This window comes from Brachycentrus maculatus, unplaced genomic scaffold (assembly GCF_059751285.1).
Source record: "Brachycentrus maculatus isolate JH-2025_06_01 unplaced genomic scaffold, ASM5975128v1 h1tg002170l, whole genome shotgun sequence".
Classification (NCBI taxonomy): Eukaryota; Metazoa; Arthropoda; class Insecta; order Trichoptera; family Brachycentridae; genus Brachycentrus; species Brachycentrus maculatus.
In genome coordinates this window covers 14935-33537 of record NW_028282684.1, presented here as the reverse complement: position 1 = coordinate 33537, position 18603 = coordinate 14935, and the positions used below count along the sequence as shown (strand labels likewise).

Sequence of the window (18603 nt, the reverse complement as noted above, 5' to 3'; positions counted from 1 at the left end):
TAACGTTTTTAAATTGTATTTAAATTTTAAATAATTCAATGTAGTCTTTTCCGCCGATTGAAATGTAAAAATTCAATTTAAAACATTAATTCCATAAAAGTTCCCGCCCATAACGCAGTACCTATCTAAACGTTATAGGGGGGTTTACTGTATATATTGTATATTTGTAAATAAATATACGTATTTTTAACAAGGGAATAATTACTAGAATGAATGAACGTATCAAATAATTCACAGAATCACAATCAAATCAATTAGTCTAATCGAAATCTGTGTTGAAAATGTAGTTGTAAATTATTAAAATTTAGATAATTAAATAACTGCCAAGACGATAAAATCGTTATGACGTTAATATGACGTTATTTAGAGAAGTTTGAACCTGCACTGTGTGGACTCTATACTTAGTTTGTAGCTTGCGATTGCTGTTCCAAGTATTAGGTGCTCGGAGCGGGAGTTGAAAGGATTGAAGTTATTATTTTGCAAGGTTTGAAGTACTCTCAATTTAACAGTGTCACCAAATTACGGGAAATGTCTCTTTTACTAATTTTGCGAATAAAATGATAATTTTCAAGATTCTTGTTTTTTATTTTCAAAATTAAACACTTGTATAATACAACTTATTGAAAACATGCATAATTATTATTATTATTTTATGTGTGTATGTATGCGTATGTATATGTATGTATGTATATTTATAAATATATTTTTAAACTTCTTACCTAGAAAAAAAAATCCTTTAACCACCCTTATTAAATACCTCTCCTTTCCTTCTCCTTCCTGCTAAATCTATTATTTTATATAATACCCTTTTTTTGTTCTTTTTTTTGTGTTTTGTTTAATCCCTGAATGTTTTTTAATGGTTTTATAACATAATTGTGGAATTGTTTAATTGGCTTTTTTTAACGCAACAATTTTTTGTCAATGTAATGTAATGTTTATTATTGTTAATGTAACTTTTGTTTTATATAATTTTTTTTATATGTAAGCTGTACAATTCCCGAATGAATAAAATAAAATAAAATAACTGAAAATTGTAGATTTTTGAAATATGACGTTGTTGAAAGAAGTGAGCGACAATGCCATGCTTCAATTGACGTCACCTCCATTTTTTGAGTACAACTTTGTGTAGGACATCTATGGTGGAAATTAGTAATTCAACAGAAACCTTCATTAAATTTACCTACGATACTTTCACAAATATTTTACATACTAAGAGAGGCCTGACAATATGATTTTAATTTACTTATATGTTATACCTGTATATTCACAATATTTTGAGTTCGTACATTTTTTTATTGACAAATGTTAGGTTTATTTCAATATGGAGTCATTCGTCTCAATATTATTTTTTGATATCTCAAAAAAGGTGACATAGACTTCAATATTCCTGTCTCAATAGACTTCTTCATCAATATAAAGAAGTCTATTTATAAAAATCTTACTCCCGTTATGAATATCTCTTAAGCTGAGAAAATCCAGCATTTATGAACAAATATTTGGATGCACTAAAAATTTTTTAAATAATGCAGCAAATTAGTGGGTTCCCGGATTTTAATAATTACAAAAATATCTAAGAAAATCCCTTTATATTTAGAGTATGTGAAATCGAATTTCCTCCTTACTGAAAACGCTCACTGACTTCACTAGGCCAAGGACAGACAAAATAGAAAACATGATCGCAGACATCAGATAATTATTTTTGATACGTTAAAATTGTATTTCCAGAAACTTTAAATAAATATTTTAGACTGAAATTAATTTGAAATCACTTATACATATTATTGATATTTTACAAATACGAGTTGTTTAAAAAAAAATGTTTATTGAGTTCATAAAAAAGGTGTAACCCTCAAAAATATATTTTAGAAAGGTTTATTTTAAGATGAGACATATAGGTTCAGGTTTAGTTAGGTGCTAGAGGTAAGGTTCAAACATAAAATATAATTATTGAATTGTTTTTAAATGAACAGCATATTTCAAATTCATAAAATGAACAGTATAATTATTTACTTTTCCTCTTCTTCTTCTTTGTCAGCCGTCTCTCTACTGCTGAATGAAGACCTCTTTAAATTTTTTCCAGACCTCTCTCGTTTGGGCTTTTTGAGTGTTCTTATTTTACTGATTCATATTTATATGTTATTTAAGTAATGTTTAGTACAGAAATAAATAAATAAACACACCACGGCATTGAAATAGTCTTATCATTTATTAATTCATAAATTACTTATTGGAAATTCTAATCAATCTAATAAAAGTGTACTGATTATCCTGACAACGAGACGGTTACGTCCTGAAACCGGTAGACTAAAATATTGGTGAGTGGTTATGTATTTCTTTTTTTAAATATTTTTATTTTATTTTTATGAACTAAGAAATTTAACAGAACATTAACATAAATACATTAACAATAATGAATAACAAATAAAACAGGTAATTGTAACATTGCAATTACAAAATTACACAAGTATTTGTTTAAAAAAGTTTAAGACAAATTGTTCAGTTTTATTTATAATTTAACATCATGTTTTTCAATCATCATTCTCCCATTACTTTAGTGGCCATAAGTTTCAAGTTTTTCCATCCTATTTAACATCCTATTTTTCAATCAATCATTCTCCCAATACTTTAGTGGCCATAAGTTTCAAGTTTTTCCTGTCCACTTTTCCTGATGGAGTTATAGGAAGTTTGTCTAGAAATACAACGCCTCCTCTTAGTTGCTTATTATCGTTCAGCGAACCTTAAAAAAGGAATACAATATAACTTTAGATATTTTGTAAGTGGCTATTAAAAAGGAATACAATATAACTTAACATATTTTGTAAGTGGTTATTAAAAAAAGGAATACAATATAACTTTAGATATTTTGTAAGTGGTTATTAAAAAACGAATACAATATAACTTTAGATATTTTGTAAGTGGTTATTAAAAGAGGAATACAATATAACTTTAGATATTTTGTAAGTGGTTATTAAAAAAGGAATACAATATAACTTTTGATATTTTGAAAAATAAAAAAAATAAAAACCCTTATCCGCATCCCAATGGTGCATAGGGCACTGTGTCATATAAATGCAGTATTATCTTGATCGTTAACACATGAAGGAAAGGTGATCAGCCCTCCGCTCCAAGTACCAGTCCAGGGTAATATTGAATACATATTACAGTGAAAAATCACTTGAATTTATTTGACCCCCCTGGGAATCGAACCCGGGACCCCCAGAACGGTAGCCGAGCGTGCTGAATATTACACTACGGAGGCGGACAATTGCGGCGGATTATAGGGCGGATATTTTGTAAGGGGTTATAAGACTTTTATTCAGTCTAAGTCGAAAGAAATATGCAATCATTAATATATTTTCAAAGGTATAAGTAATTTTAGAATTGGGCACGAGGCCTTTTTAAAAGAGAAGACTTCCGACGTTATCTTGATGGAAAGCTGTGGTGATATCCACTCGTTTATCATAATTATTTGTAAATCAAAATTCGAAGAAAATATGTGTTATTTTCTTCAAGTCATTAAGTTTGGTTTAAAATAAAAATTGAGAAACGGAAGGTTTTTCGCAGAAACTTTGTGGCACATTTTATAAGCTTTATAAAATTACGTACAGGTTTACGGAGCGTGTGGAAGTTTTTGGTAAGGGAATGTAATAAACTATGAGTAATTTAGTGTTTTAGAATTTTATAAACCCTGATAATGACAAGGTTCTTGTCGGAACCAGTTGGTTAAAGTGTACTCATAATAAAAAAGTGGTTAAAACAAAGTTGTTTAATTTTATGAAATTTACTATCATCATTACCAATTTTAACCCTGCTATACTTCATTCATAAGTTTGCACGATATATGCTATATACATATCTTGGGATTATGTTGTTTATTGTTCCGGTTCACTATGTGGTAAAACATGATTAAATTATAAATAAAACACTTGTTTTTTTTACCACATGAGTATTAAATTGATACGACTAGTTTTGAAAACTACAGATGCTTCCATCTACGGATATAAATATAAACTTGAGTTTATACTTATGTTTTTATATTTTACTTTAAGTGTTTATTCAAACCCGTAAATGAGAGAATTTGTAGATTCCAAAAATTGTAAAAATAAAATACCCAAGGAGTAAAAACAAATTATTTCTTCAGAATTTACTTGGGATTGGATTTACTTTGAATTAATATCAAGCGAGTGTGTATTTTTATGTATATATAAGTATATATATATATATACAAATATTATATATATATATATATATATATATATATATATATATATATATATATATATATATATATATATATATATATATATATATATATATATATATATATATATATATACATATATATATATATATATATATATATATATATATATATATATATATATATATATATATATATATATATATATATATTTATACATAAATATATATATATATATATATATATATATATATATATATATATATATATATATATATATATATATATATATATATATACATAATAGCGATAACGAGAGAATGAGAATGAAAGAAAATATATGTGGCGAATGTGAGAGGGAAAACAGAACGTGGACGACCGAAAAAGACTTGCCACGATCAGATCAATCAGAACCTAAAATCTGGCGGTGTCAAAAGTCTGCGTAATCGGACGGCATGTATGACTAGATGTATGGATGTGAAGGAGGCGAGGAGTGTATGTCAGGACAGAAGAGTGTGGCGTTCCATCCTCTCTGCCTACCCCTGCGGGGAAACGGCTTGATGGTAGTAGTAGTAGTAGTAGTAGTATATACATAATTAATATATATATATATATATATATATACATATATATATATATATATATATATATATATATATATATATATATATATATATATATATATATATATAATATATTATCTCTCACATGGTTCGATTTAGATATTATCGATTAATAAAGCATTCGTTTCATATTACTTAAAGGATTTTACACGACAATTTTAACTGCGTGATTAAACTGATTTTAATCAAAATGTATTTATTTCACAATCTAAAAGGATAATTTATCTATAGAATCGGTTATTACCATTATTATTTTACTATCAAATTAATACTTATTATTTGCCACATATCAAGAGGATCTTTGTATTTTAAATACGATATGTTTTATTTTTATTTGTTTATTAATAAATTATAGAGTAATCCATTTTAAATGACTTTGGCCTGAACTACACGTTTAACAATCTATCAATGGTATCGGAATAGTAGGTACTGGAGATTAACAAAGTTAACAATTTCAAAACAAATTACATACATAAGTCACTTTTTAATAGATTTATAGTATCCACTGACACTTCGTGATGGAATTGCATTTTTAATATATTATTAGATAAAAACCAATATTTTTAGCTTTTCCACTTTAGACACACACTCGCTAGACGTTAAAGTGGAAAAGCTAAAAATATTGGTTTTAATCTAATAATATATTATACATAAGTCATGTATATAATATTCCCGATGAGTAACTTCCATTTCTCATTTTGGGTCATTGGATTAAATTAAACAACACAAGTTAATATAACTTAATACGGAGTTATTTTCATTTGTGAATATAACTCCTGTAATTGGAGATAATCCAGATTTTGTGAACAAGTATTTGGACATGCTCAAAATGTTGTAAATAAATTGTCTGGTAAATTATAAGCTTAAATAATAAAAATGAAAATGGTATTTTCTGGCGTTTCTCATATGTGTGATTATAATTCAGGATTCGGACCTCACATACTAATATAAGAGTTTCTGCTTAGTAAAAAGCTTCTTTACATCTCATCAATATATGTCTCTAGTGAAGTTCTAGTGATTTATGAACAAGGTTTCTAAATTGGTTCAGATATACAGAACTTCCAAGAATTTGAGTAGTGTGGTTGTCAATAATGGGTAGAATTGGTGAATGTTGCACGTGTGTAAAGTGATCACTTAAACCAGCCTATGACGGTCGTCAGCCCCGTAAATGCCCAGACTTCCATATTCTTCTTCATTTTTGATGAGATGTCAAACATTTTTGTAATAAACATCTAGTTCTCGGGAAACGAGTAGCGATGAATCATGGTTGAGAGGAAAATGCGATGACTGAGTTTTCTTTTGTTTTGACTCTGAAATCTATGCGGCTTATGCAACATAACTTATCGTGACCCTACTTACGCTTCAACTTTTTATGGTTTAAAGCCTATGCCTACCCGTCAGTGGACTTACTCTTTTTGTTTAAAGTTACTAAAATTTCATGTGATTCATGAATGAAAGTTCTTAGAAGAAACACTCGATTTATGACTGAGCATTTTCTGTAAATGTCTTTGCATTGTTCCGTGTCTGTCTGCTGTGCTGGTCGGGGTTTTGGAGGCGTCTATGTACCGGTCAAAATCGGATCTAGCTGACTAACTAAACTACTAACTACTAATCCTTTTCACTGACTGCACTGTGACACTCGTGGGAAATTTCTTCTAACCCTTATCCACACCTCGATGGTGCATAGGGCACTGCATCATATGAATGCAGTATTATCTTGATCGTTAGCACATAAAGGAAAGGTGATCAGCCTTCCGCTTCAGGTATCAGTCCAGGGAAGTATTGAAAAAATATTACAGTGAAAAAATCACTTATATGTATTTGACCCCACCTGGGAATCGAACCCGGGATCTCCGGTACGGTAGGCGAGCTCGCTGACCATTACACTACGTGGGAAATTTAGTGGTGGTATTAAAAACTTTTATTTATTTAGATTGGCAGTGACAGGGACATCGTAAGCTATTAAATGTAAATTCACAGTAAAATCGGCATATAATTTTGTTTCACATTTTCCATAAATATCACAAAATAGTTCATAAAACAAAAAAATTGCTTTGCAAGAGAAGGTCTGTCAGGAAACCTGGATGCTTTTGTATCAGATCTGGGAATACGGTAGGAGAGCTTTTAATATTAAAAGCTTTTAGGCAACACTCGTTACTGGAAGTAAAGTTAGGTTTAATAGGCAAACGTACTTTTTACGGCGTCTTTGATCTGCTGAGCTGTGACGTCAGACCCTTGGTGGACTTGAACGAATGCCATGGGATGCTCCCCATCTTCAGGATGGCGTCGTCCTACCACCCCAACTTGCACCACATTTGGTATCTTCATTATCTCAAACTCCACCTCTGCTGGTGTTATCTGGAATTAAACATAAATAATAATAACTCAAAAATAAATAATAAGCACGTAATATGTAATAATAGTCCAGTTATTTTATTTTATGAAAAAATAACATTAAAATTAGTTATTTTGTTGTAAATTGATGATACCGAGGGAGTCAAATGAAGTGACGTCAGGTGAGAAGTTATTTGGGATAGGTAGAGGGGTTGAGAAAGGATGATTTGATGGATACTTGGGGTGATAAGCAATGATTGTTATTATTAAAGAAAACACTTATACCACTTGAGTTATTTGAGGCAAATAGTTTCGGAAGCTAAGCTTCCATCTTCAGGTCTTAATGTAGAGTTTAAATATCGCTCACCCCTTTCAAGAACGTCATAAATCAAAAATCATCAATTTTCAGTTGTGCGTGTTTTTGGAATGACAAGAAAATGTATCTACTATATCCCAACAAAAGAGACATATTTTTTACTTAATTTTTACCCGCTACAGGGCAGAAAGTGTTGTTTTTGCATTTTGAAGAAAAGGTATTGTTTAATTATTATTTTTAAATAATCTAAATATTTTTCAAAATGGAGAAAAAATCTTCAGGCTTTACGTAAAATGATTTGTTGCACAATAAAAAGTTCAATATGTGGCTTGATATTTATTTTTAATTCATTTTTTTATATTTTTAAACTTTAAAAACGTTTTCCTGAAAAATCAAGGTTTTTGATTTATGACGTTCTTGAAAGGAGTGAGCGATATATACCTGAAGATGGAAGCTTAGCTTCCGAAACTCATTGTCTTAAATAAACTCAAGTGGTATGAAAACGAGTGTTTTTTTTAAAAATAATTTCAACATGTCTTCTTACCACAAAGTAAATGCCGAAACAATAAATAAAATATTGTTATCATGATTTCTATTGATATCTCAACATTTGCAGAGGGCTTACAACCTGTCATAAGTTAGTTTTAATGACACCATTCTAACCCTGATTGACCAACTACGCTTACAAAATAACAGAAGGCTGAAGGCTTGATGTTCAATTACCAGGGGGGTTAAAAAAATATGAGTGATTTTCACTCCAATATTTATATAATATTACGCTGAACTGAAATCTGAAGGTAAGGGCTGATCATATTTTATTTATTTATTAAACGTTAATATAATTATCTTCACTTAGTAAACGTAGGAATATATCAGATTTATGTTTTTTGTATAAAGTTATAAAAAATATGACTGAGAGCCCCTATCTTCTTGAGCAGATACCTTTTCACTGTCCAATTAGAATCAATAGACATAGTCATACCTTTTATAATCCAGCACCAACAAAGAACTATTCAAAAAATTCCTTTATTTGTCGAAGTTGTGGGAAATTTAATGAATGTTGTACCCACCTTGATATGTTCTACTCCAATCTTTCAAAATTTAAAGCTAAATTGTTCGAAATCTTATAAACCTAAAAAAGTAATTCTATTCCCTGTCCTTTCCTTTTCTTCTTTTCCTATCACTGCCATCTCCTTTTCTCTTCATCCCATCCCTGTCTCATGTCTATTCCTTTATATAGACCTCTCTTATGTATAGTTGTGAAGAACTATAATTGGTACTCATGATTTTATTTTTTGTATTCTGTATGTATCATATATTGTAACTGTTGTTCTTCCTTCCAATAAAATAAAATAAAATAATACAATGTACTGTCCTATGCACTATTGGGTGCAAGTAATTGTTAGTAAAAACAAGTTAAGTAAAAACAGCAGGTACCTGATAATTCCTGAATTTCATCACTTCCTTGATTCTGTCCACGACAAAAATATTACTATTTTCATCATAGTAGAGGAGATCGCCAGTTTTGAAGAAACCATCTTCATCGAAAGATTCTGATGTAGCTTTAGGATTTTGGTAGTATTCCTATAAAATAAAACAAATTCACTAAAAATATTTTTACTACAAAATATTATACATATTTTTACTAATAATTTTAATTTAACTAATAATAATAATTTATTAAATAATATATTGTTTCAAAATTCTTCACCGTTGCTTTCCATTATTCCTTTGTTTTCAAACTCCGCCCCTTGACTAACCCTTTCCCTTTACTTTCCCCTCTCCTTATTTATAGAAAAAATTTATGTTTTATATTTTAGTTATTATACAGACCTGAATGATGGAAGTTGTAGTCTGAAACATGTAGTCAATAATAAAACTCAAGTGGTAAAAAACAAGAGTTTTCTTTAATCATTGTAAAAATATTTTTATTATGGTCACAGTTTATTTAATAAATATCTAATATAACAACAACAAAAAAATCCGCAGAACAAAAAAAAATATACCGATGTATATTACCTTATCATTGGGTTATTTGTTTTATGCAATAGTAATATAAAAAAACCTAACTAAATACCACTACACCACACCAATCTGTTTTTGTGTGCAATCTTCGCCTGTTCCATATTCATGCATCTCCTCATACATATACGCCGATTATTCCGACTGACCTGGCCACTTTCAAGTATTTGAAATACAACAAAAAAGCTAAAATAAATATAATAAATTATTTGATGTGGTCAAGGTTTTCAAAATTTTAATAAAGAAAAAACAAATTCCCCAGTAAGGATCCCAGTTTGATTTATTTTTACAAACCAATTTTTCACATTTTTTTTGGCAGTTTCCATATGAAATTTTGAATAATTGGTAAAAAAAATCGCAAGACGGTATGACGGTCGTCAGCCCCGTAAATGCCCGTAAACTTCCATATTCTTCTTCATCTTTGATGAGATGTCAAAAAATAATAAGAAAAAAGTAACATGTGTTCAATATATTTTACCTTAAATAAGGATGGAGATTTGATGCGAAGTTCTCCGACTTGTTTTGGACCCAGTTTTTTTCCTGATTCGGGGTCGACAACCTACAAAATATAACCAAAAACAGTATTGTTTTTACAAAATGGAGTTTGATTGATATGAATGTATGACCAAAAAACCTTTCATTACAAGCAATCAATTGTTAAATCCTCAAAATAGTATGCTAATAAAACCATTGGCAGATATATTAATAAAAAAATTAAAGCGTCTGACATACTTTTCATCTGCATGTTTTTATCTGTGGGTGCTATATAATGTGTTTATATTTTTTCACACTGGACCTGAATGGCCCCTAGCCAGATTTTATTAAAAATTTGAGGTAACAATGCAAATATGTTTATTTTTCCAAATATCTACTATCAATGATTTGATTGGTGCCGTGGCGTAGTTGAGTAAACGCTCGACTGCGAAACTGGCGTCGCGGGATCAATTCCCGCCAATTGCTAAATGAATTGAAGAAAGTTTTATTTTCAATTTGTCTGGTTGTTTGTGAAGTATTTTCTGCATTTACTTTCCCTATCCTGAATATTCAACCTGCAGACAAGTAATTTTCAAACTTTATTATAAAACACTATATTACAACCAATTTGTTTTGGAAAAAACCAAATTTTTCATGTTTGGTTTGTAAAACGTCCAATTTGAAGTAAAAAACCTATATTATAAGAGTCTTACTACAACGTTTCAAAATTGTTTACTACAAATGTGTCCGAAATCTCCTTAGTAAAAAAAAATCACAAAATCAGTATTTATTGAAGTGGTATTACACAATGTGAACGATGAATGATAAGGAAATTGTTGTATACTGATTTATATTGTGCATACCTTCCATTGTATCCAATCGAATATTTTTCCACAGGTAGAAGGATTTTCACCAAAATTTACACACACTATGCTAGCTTCAGTCATTCCATAAGCGTGTAATAATTTAGCATTAGGTAGTTTTGTCTGAAATAATAAATATGGTAATCAAAACATTCTCTAAATCTCTACTACTTCTTATATTGGTTAAAATTTATTCCAATACGTACTTCGAACTTTTCCATTATTGAAGGTGGGATGGGGCTTGCTCCAACTAGCACTAGTCGTATACAAGACATGTCCAAATCGTTGAAGTAAGGGTACTTCACAACCTCACAAAGTGATACTGGACTCAAAATCATTTGTGTAGGCTGAAAAAAAATATGTTGTGTAAAATTTTTATTTTTGTACATCTTATCAAGGATGAAGAAGAATATGGAAGTTTGAGCGTTCACGGGGCTGACGACTGTCATAGGCTGGTTTAAGTGATCACTTTACACACTTGTAACATTCACCAATTTTACCCATTATTGACAACCACAATACTCAAATTCTTGGAAGTTCTATATATATATATATATGAACCAATTTAGACACCTTGTTCTTGAACCACTAGAACTTCACTAGAGACATCTATTGGTGAGAAGTAAAGAAGCTTTTTACTAAGCAAAAACACTCATATTAGCATGTGAGGTCCGAATCTTTTATCATAATCACACACATGAGAAACGCCAGAAAATACCATTTTCATTTTTATTATTTAAGCTTATAATTTGACCAGATAATTTATTTACAACATTTTGAGTGTGTTCAAATACTTGTTTACATAATCTGTAATTTAAAATAATCCAGTTTTGTATTTATTTAACGTATTTGGACACACTCAAAATGTTGTAAATTAATTATTTTTTTAAAGATATTATGATCGTTACCTTATATTTATTCAAAGCCTTGATGAAAAGTTCAATGGTGAATGGAGATGCGCTATTTATCCTTGCGATTCCGAAAATGCACGACTGTATTAAATTCATCACCCCTGTCGTCCAGTAAACTGTGGAGAATCCCAAATTCAATTTATCCTTCCTGTCCAGTTCTGATTGTTGAATATTCTTCACCCGTAATTTGTCTCTACTAAAATATAAAAAAATTTAAAACGATTATTATGTATCTTCTTTTTAATTTAACCCTTATCCGCACCCCATGGTGCATAGGGCACTGTATCATAGCCACGCAATGTTATGTTTATCGTTAATTGAATGAAGGCAAAGTGATCGCTTCTTGTACCAGTCCAGGGTGATATGAAATAAATATGAGAGTGAACATCACCTATATTTATTTTGCACCCCCCTAGGAATCGAAACCGGGACCTCCAGCACGGTGGCCAAAATGGGAAGTTGGTGGACATTATGTAGACGTGTAGACATATAAATTTTAAGAGCGCAGTATTCTTTTTGACATCCTAACAAAGATGAAGAAGAATATCGAAGTGTGGGCATTTACGGGGCTAACGACCATCACAGGCTGGTTAACTAATTATTGGCATAACTTAATTTTTATGATATGATGTAGACCAATTTAGGTAAGCATGTAGTTTTTTCCTCAAGACTACTATTTATTCTTAAAACTACGCATTAAATAAAAAAAATCAAATATTAATCTGTAATGTGTATTACTTAAAAAAAAAAACTATCAATTGAAATTTTCAATATTTCTCTTACTTTTATAATTTTTGATACCTTTTTCATTGGTGTATCTTATTATCTTATGTCTTATTTTTAATCAACATATATGGTTATTATAACAGAATTATTTTTCTTTAATAAAACTGTTCAAAAGCTACCTAAACTGTCTAATATATCCACATTTATGAAAGAAATGTACGTTTTACCTTCACTACAGATACTCAATTTATAGAAAAGAAAAAAAAAACTAAACTAGGATTTAAAAGAAATATATGTATGTACAACGTAATTCAGGCTCATCCCGAATAAATTGTTGTGTGATACTGCGTTAAAAACCCGAAACATTTCTGAAAAACCGCATCATAAAACATTTTTTCCCATGCTTTATTTTACTTCCCATAATGAAGAAAGGTGTATTAGTTATTGATTCGGCATTAACTTTGAAGAATGACGTTTGATTTTTTTAAATCAAACACTTGAATATATATATATATATATATATATATATATATATATATATATATATACGACTGTTTTCGAAAACGTACAGATGTTTTCATCTTCTGGTATAAATTAAAATAATTAATAATATTAATTAATTTTTTTTTTTATCAGAAGATGATAAAACATCTATACGTTTTCGAAACTAGTCATTTATATTTATATAAATAAAACTCATTAAAGTGGTGTATTCAACTGTTTAATTTAAAAAAAAATTAGGTAATTTGCAAAACGCACTTTTCGAAAAATGTGATAAAGATTTTTTCATAAATAATATTATCCTTATATTTTACAATTATTTGGTATATGGAGCCTGAATATGCGAACGATATGAATTCATAAGGAATTAAAGATTTATCATAAGGAATTAAAGAGTCTGAATTTAAAATGATCAATCGGATGTGAAGGAAATACGCTCCCAAAATTGATTTATTAAAATTGATTGAATTATTTGTAATGAAAAATTAACCTTTGGTTCATAGATAATGCAACCAATAATTAATTTGTTGAGTGGGTTTTCCCACATTTACGTGATCGATTAATAATATACAGATACTTACTATAAAATTTGACTAATAACAAAAGATTTGTGTGTGTGACAAACACCTTTTGGAAGACCTGTCGTACCGCTAGATGAAATGATGAAGGAAACGGTTTTTTCCGGATCAAAGTCTGTCACCCTAAAAAAAACATATTTTTTTGGAAAAATGAATTTTTTTGCTATTCGCACTATGCCACTCTTGATAATTTTGAATCATTGCACGAAAATCTTTTTTTTTTCTTACTCAAATTTGTCCTCAGTTCCAGTACAACGTTGAAAATCTTCGAAAAAAACGTAATTTCCGGATTTGGGTCTTTGTTCGAAAACGACAATTTCGGCGTTGCTATTCTTTTCTTTCAGGATTTCTGTGAAAATCAGCGACATTTCAGGATCGCAGAATACTATCGAAGGTTTAGCATTACCGAGTGCATTTTTAACCTCAGCTGTAAAAAAAATAGTTCGTATACATAAGAAAACGCAATAATTTTTCTCTAGTAAGTATACTTTTGTGTCCGACCCATCATGACGTATGGAATCGAAAGTAGAGCAGACACCGCTGCCACAAAAAACGCGCTTAGAGTGTCAGAAATGAAGACTCTGAGAAGCATAACAGGCAAGAGTCTTCGAGATAGATTGAGAAATGCCAAGATCAGGGAAATATGCGAGATCGAAGATGTCGTTAGGTGGGGAAGGCAACGAAGAAGACAATGGTATGCGCATGTGAGGAGAATGGAACCATCCAGACTCCCCCCACATCGCACTGTACGGCCAACCCCATGGTAGACGACTCCCGGGCAGACCACCTAAGAGATGGGCCGATAGCTGGGAATCGACGTCGCAGGAGGCTAATCCCTCTTAAAAACAGGCCGCAAGGCCTATAATAATAAGAAGAAGAAGAAGGATACTTTAAAAATTCCATAGGACATTTTTTCAGGTGCTCCTTGGTCTTGTTGCAAAATAGATTTGAGTGGAGTTTGAACATTAAACCTTTGAATCGAACTCTAACTACGAGACCACAACTCGACTTAATCCAAAAAAATAATGATAAATTAATATGGCGTAATAGATAACATTCTTATTTTTGTTTTATTGGACGTTTTGGGATAAATGTGAATACAATTGATTTTATCAAAAACTGTTATTGATAACATATTTCAATGTGAAATGACTTTTTTTTCAAACTGCAAATATCATTGCAGATCCAGCAGCGTTGAATAACTGAATCTGAGAAATATCCAGAATGCTGCTGAATTTCGATCGTTGCTCTTAAGTCTGTTCCAACCTTTTCGGATCTCTTGCTCTATCTGATCTATTATTATATAATAACCAGATAAAATAAACCACTTTTTATAAAAAAAATACACGTTAATTTTAGGGGAAAACCTGGAATGACTCTATTTTAAAGTATTTTAATACAAAAGGAGAGTAAAATAGGGTATATATGAAAAATACATCGCAAACTTCCAGACAAATAGCATAAAATGCATATTGAACTATTTCATGATTTATTTCCAACTCAAAATGATACAGCATTAAAAATAATTGGTTCAATATTTTTCTTCAATTGCTGTAAAAGCCAGCTATTTCAGCCTTTTTACCAGGAGCGCAGAATTGATAAGAGTAATAACGAGATACTCACTCTTTGTCATCACGGTAGTAAGTGGAAAGACCGAGCACCCGATGTAGAGTGACGCGATGATGGGTATCCCGACATCATTGTGAGTTTTGGCGCAGATGACCAGGAGATCTCCTAGACCAATTCCACGCCTTGACAACTCTTGGGCCACTCTGATGCTGCGAAGTAACACAGACGCATGGGACTCCGAAACGTCTGACGTCAGCTCAATCTTAATTAAAGAAATAATAAAACATTATTTTTCATATAATTTTTTGATATCTCTATACAGATGAAGGAGGCTTGTTTAAGTGATTACTTTACACACGTGTAACATCAACTAACTCTCCTCGTGATTGACAACCACACTACTCAAATTCTTGGAACTTCTACATATGATTCAATTCCGAAAAATACTGCTTGAATTCCACTAGAGACATCTATTGGTGAGATGAAAAAAGCTTTATATTTAGCAGAAACTTTTAAGTGCCCAGACTTCCATATTCTCTTCATCTATGTTGAGATGTCAAAAAATAAAATGAAAAATAACTCTTATAATTGGAGGTTATCCAGATTTGAGAACAAGTATTTGGACACACTCAAAATATTGTAAACTTTTTTTAATATTCATATCTTCAACTCAATCAAAATTCTACTTTGCACCTTGTTGTCTGGAAGTGAAACGTGGACTATCGGGCAGTCAGAATGGGGTCAGCTAGAGGCGTTTGAGATGTGGTGCTACAGGCGCATGTTGGAGATTCATCAATCGGAATATGTAAGGAACAATGAGGTATTAAGCAGGGCTGGGGAGTCTAGATGCTTACTAAATAAACCAGCACAACAGCGAGCTAAATGGATAGGCCATAATATAAGGTACCCAGGCTTCTTACGATTGTAGAGGGCATGTGCGAAGGCAAAAACTACAGAAGACGACCCTGTTTAAACTACATTCAGACCAATGTAGGTATCAATGTCAAATGTCAGGAATATAAGGTGATGCAGTGAAAATCACATATTCAATTTTGATTCCCTGGGAATCGAAGCCCGCCTCACGCACGATACCCAAAGACGCTCACCACTGCAAAACAGAGACCGTCAAATCCATATCTACATATATTACTTACTGTTATGTATATTATCTATTCGTAACTGTGAAATAGTTCACCAACATGTTAACAATGATAATTCAAAGACAGATAAGCTGAATAAATAATAAAATGAAATGCTATGCATTTACGAATACGAGAGTATAACTTTTGTATTTGGATCACTGGTTTAAGTGATCACTCTATACAGGTGAGATATTCAACACTCTACCAACGATTGAACATCTTATTACCCATGGCATGTATTTTTTGTAATTTATTTGTTTGTTTAAATACCCGACAATATATGTAGCTGATATTATTTTGTGTAATTTTATTTATTTATAACTACATATAAATATGTGATTCTATCTATCTACATGTCTTTGATTAAACTTTTACTCAAATTCAAACTAAAAATTAACATTTATTACCACAAAATGACTGACGAATCAATTATTGAAATTATCAACATATCGTTTGATTTTATATTTTCATTTGTTCAATTGTGATATTACATACATTATAAGATATGTTTGTAGATTCTTATTAGCGTCTTTTCGTTACAAATCTTTTCATGGTCGTGATTTTAGACCCCAACACTTGGATTGCAGTCTATCAGGATTTTTAAATGCGGATATTAATTTTTATTTTAAAATGTAGTCATTTTAAAAACGAAAAGACGTGTGTACAGATGTGTAAAATTATCAATGATTTTTCAGGTCTTATCTTACGTCAATTTTAATGAAAAATCAGTTAGTTCTTATAAATTCTTTCATTAATATATTTGGCAGTCATTTTATGGTAAAATTTATACATTTTAATTTAAGTTTTACTTAGTAAATACCACTGTTTTTAAAAAAATCTATTATGAGACGTGTTTTGATACATTCCGTATCAACACCTAATTAAGCTAATTCTAAATTTTAGAGTTGGGTCCTTGGGACGTTGAAGGTTGAAAAGGGGTAGGAGCTGTTTCTTATTTTTATTTATTTATTTCTTATCAGTGGGAACATAAACAACAGGGGGAGGCTTTAGTCATTATCGTATTGTTAATTGTGGGTTTATTCTTATTTATATTTTTATGAATTTCTATTGTTTCAAAATGTTACAGTTGATGACTGTTCGTATTAATTATTTTAAGGATTTTTACGTTATTGTGGTTAAATATTTCATCATTATTTCTTATGAAAACTAGTAAATTTTTTATTTTTAATTAATATTTTACTGAGTAAATACCACTATTTCTTAAAATCTACTGTGTCACGTGATTCGATGCATTCCGCGCCATTTTCAAACACAAAATGATGCAAAATGCATCGAAACACGAGTCACAGTAGATTTTAAGAAATAGTGATATTAACTAAGTAAACATTTGTTAAAAATGGGTAGATTTTACCACAAAGTGAAGGCCGAATCAATTAATGAGATTTTTTATTAATAGGGCTACTAAAATATCAACAAAAATTATAAATAATATTTCGTACGAGTATATTTAGAATATTCATAGGAACTATAACAATACATAAATATTAAAAAAAATAAGATATAATATTAAGCGCATTTTTATAGTTTCCATATTTACAATACTTGCAATTACAGGACTAACCTGATGTATCGAGTCGCCATAAGTCTTCAGATTTTTGTGAATCATTCTGCCCATATGAGCATCATATGATTTTTCAAATTCTTTAGTTATTGCCGCCATCTTCTCTTGTAACGTATAGCACGCGATGCGTAAAACTACGAGTATATTCTTATCTGTCTGAGAGTAATCATATGACTGAAGGCTTTTGTGAACCAAGATGATCATTTTAAACTATTATGAGAACCATGCATGTAACTTGCGAATGAGCAATTCTGATCAAAAGTTCATTCTCTTTACACAATTTTTATTTACAGTCCCGGAAATCCGAAGTAATTGGGGCTGTGGCCTGTTCGGATTTGGAAAAGTTCGGATTAGCCGAGAAAATTATAAAACAGTGAAGTACAGAGTCAGGGTAAAGGAATATTCAAATTTTTTTTTTTAAATATACGTATTTTTTTAATATAAATAAAAAAAAGGTATCAAACATATTGTATAGTAAATTTAAATAACCTAACCTAAACTAGTATTACCTGGCCAGTATTGGGTAGACCTAGGTAACTAACTAACTATCACGCCGCTTCTCCGCAGGGGTAGGCAGAGAGAATAGAACGCCACACCACTCTGTCTTTGCAAACATTCTTTGCCTCTTCCACGTTCATGCATCTCCTCATACATACCTGCCGATTATTACGACTCCTTACCTGACCTAGGTATACATGAGTAAACTGCAAATTCCAAATTATTTTTGTCAGTTTTCAAACATTACCCAATAGAATTGGGTA

At 30.6% G+C, this 18603-nt stretch overlaps 1 protein-coding gene across 1 annotated transcript in view; it reads right to left on the bottom strand.

Moving 5' to 3' along the window:
• Positions 1-2609: 2609 nt before the first annotated feature.
• LOC148298345 (luciferin 4-monooxygenase-like) overlaps positions 2610-18603 on the bottom strand; it is a 30539-nt gene continuing 14545 nt past the window's right edge. The window contains exons 5-15 of the mRNA XM_088276945.1: positions 17843-18023; positions 15173-15380; positions 13778-13976; positions 13553-13672; positions 11742-11940; positions 11040-11180; positions 10834-10956; positions 9975-10055; positions 8912-9058; positions 7017-7182; positions 2610-2737 (exon numbers count right to left, since the gene is read on the bottom strand). Coding sequence (XP_088133071.1) covers positions 2610-2737; positions 7017-7182; positions 8912-9058; positions 9975-10055; positions 10834-10956; positions 11040-11180; positions 11742-11940; positions 13553-13672; positions 13778-13976; positions 15173-15380; positions 17843-18023 — 1693 coding nt within the window. The remainder of the gene's footprint in view (positions 2738-7016; positions 7183-8911; positions 9059-9974; positions 10056-10833; positions 10957-11039; positions 11181-11741; positions 11941-13552; positions 13673-13777; positions 13977-15172; positions 15381-17842; positions 18024-18603) is intronic.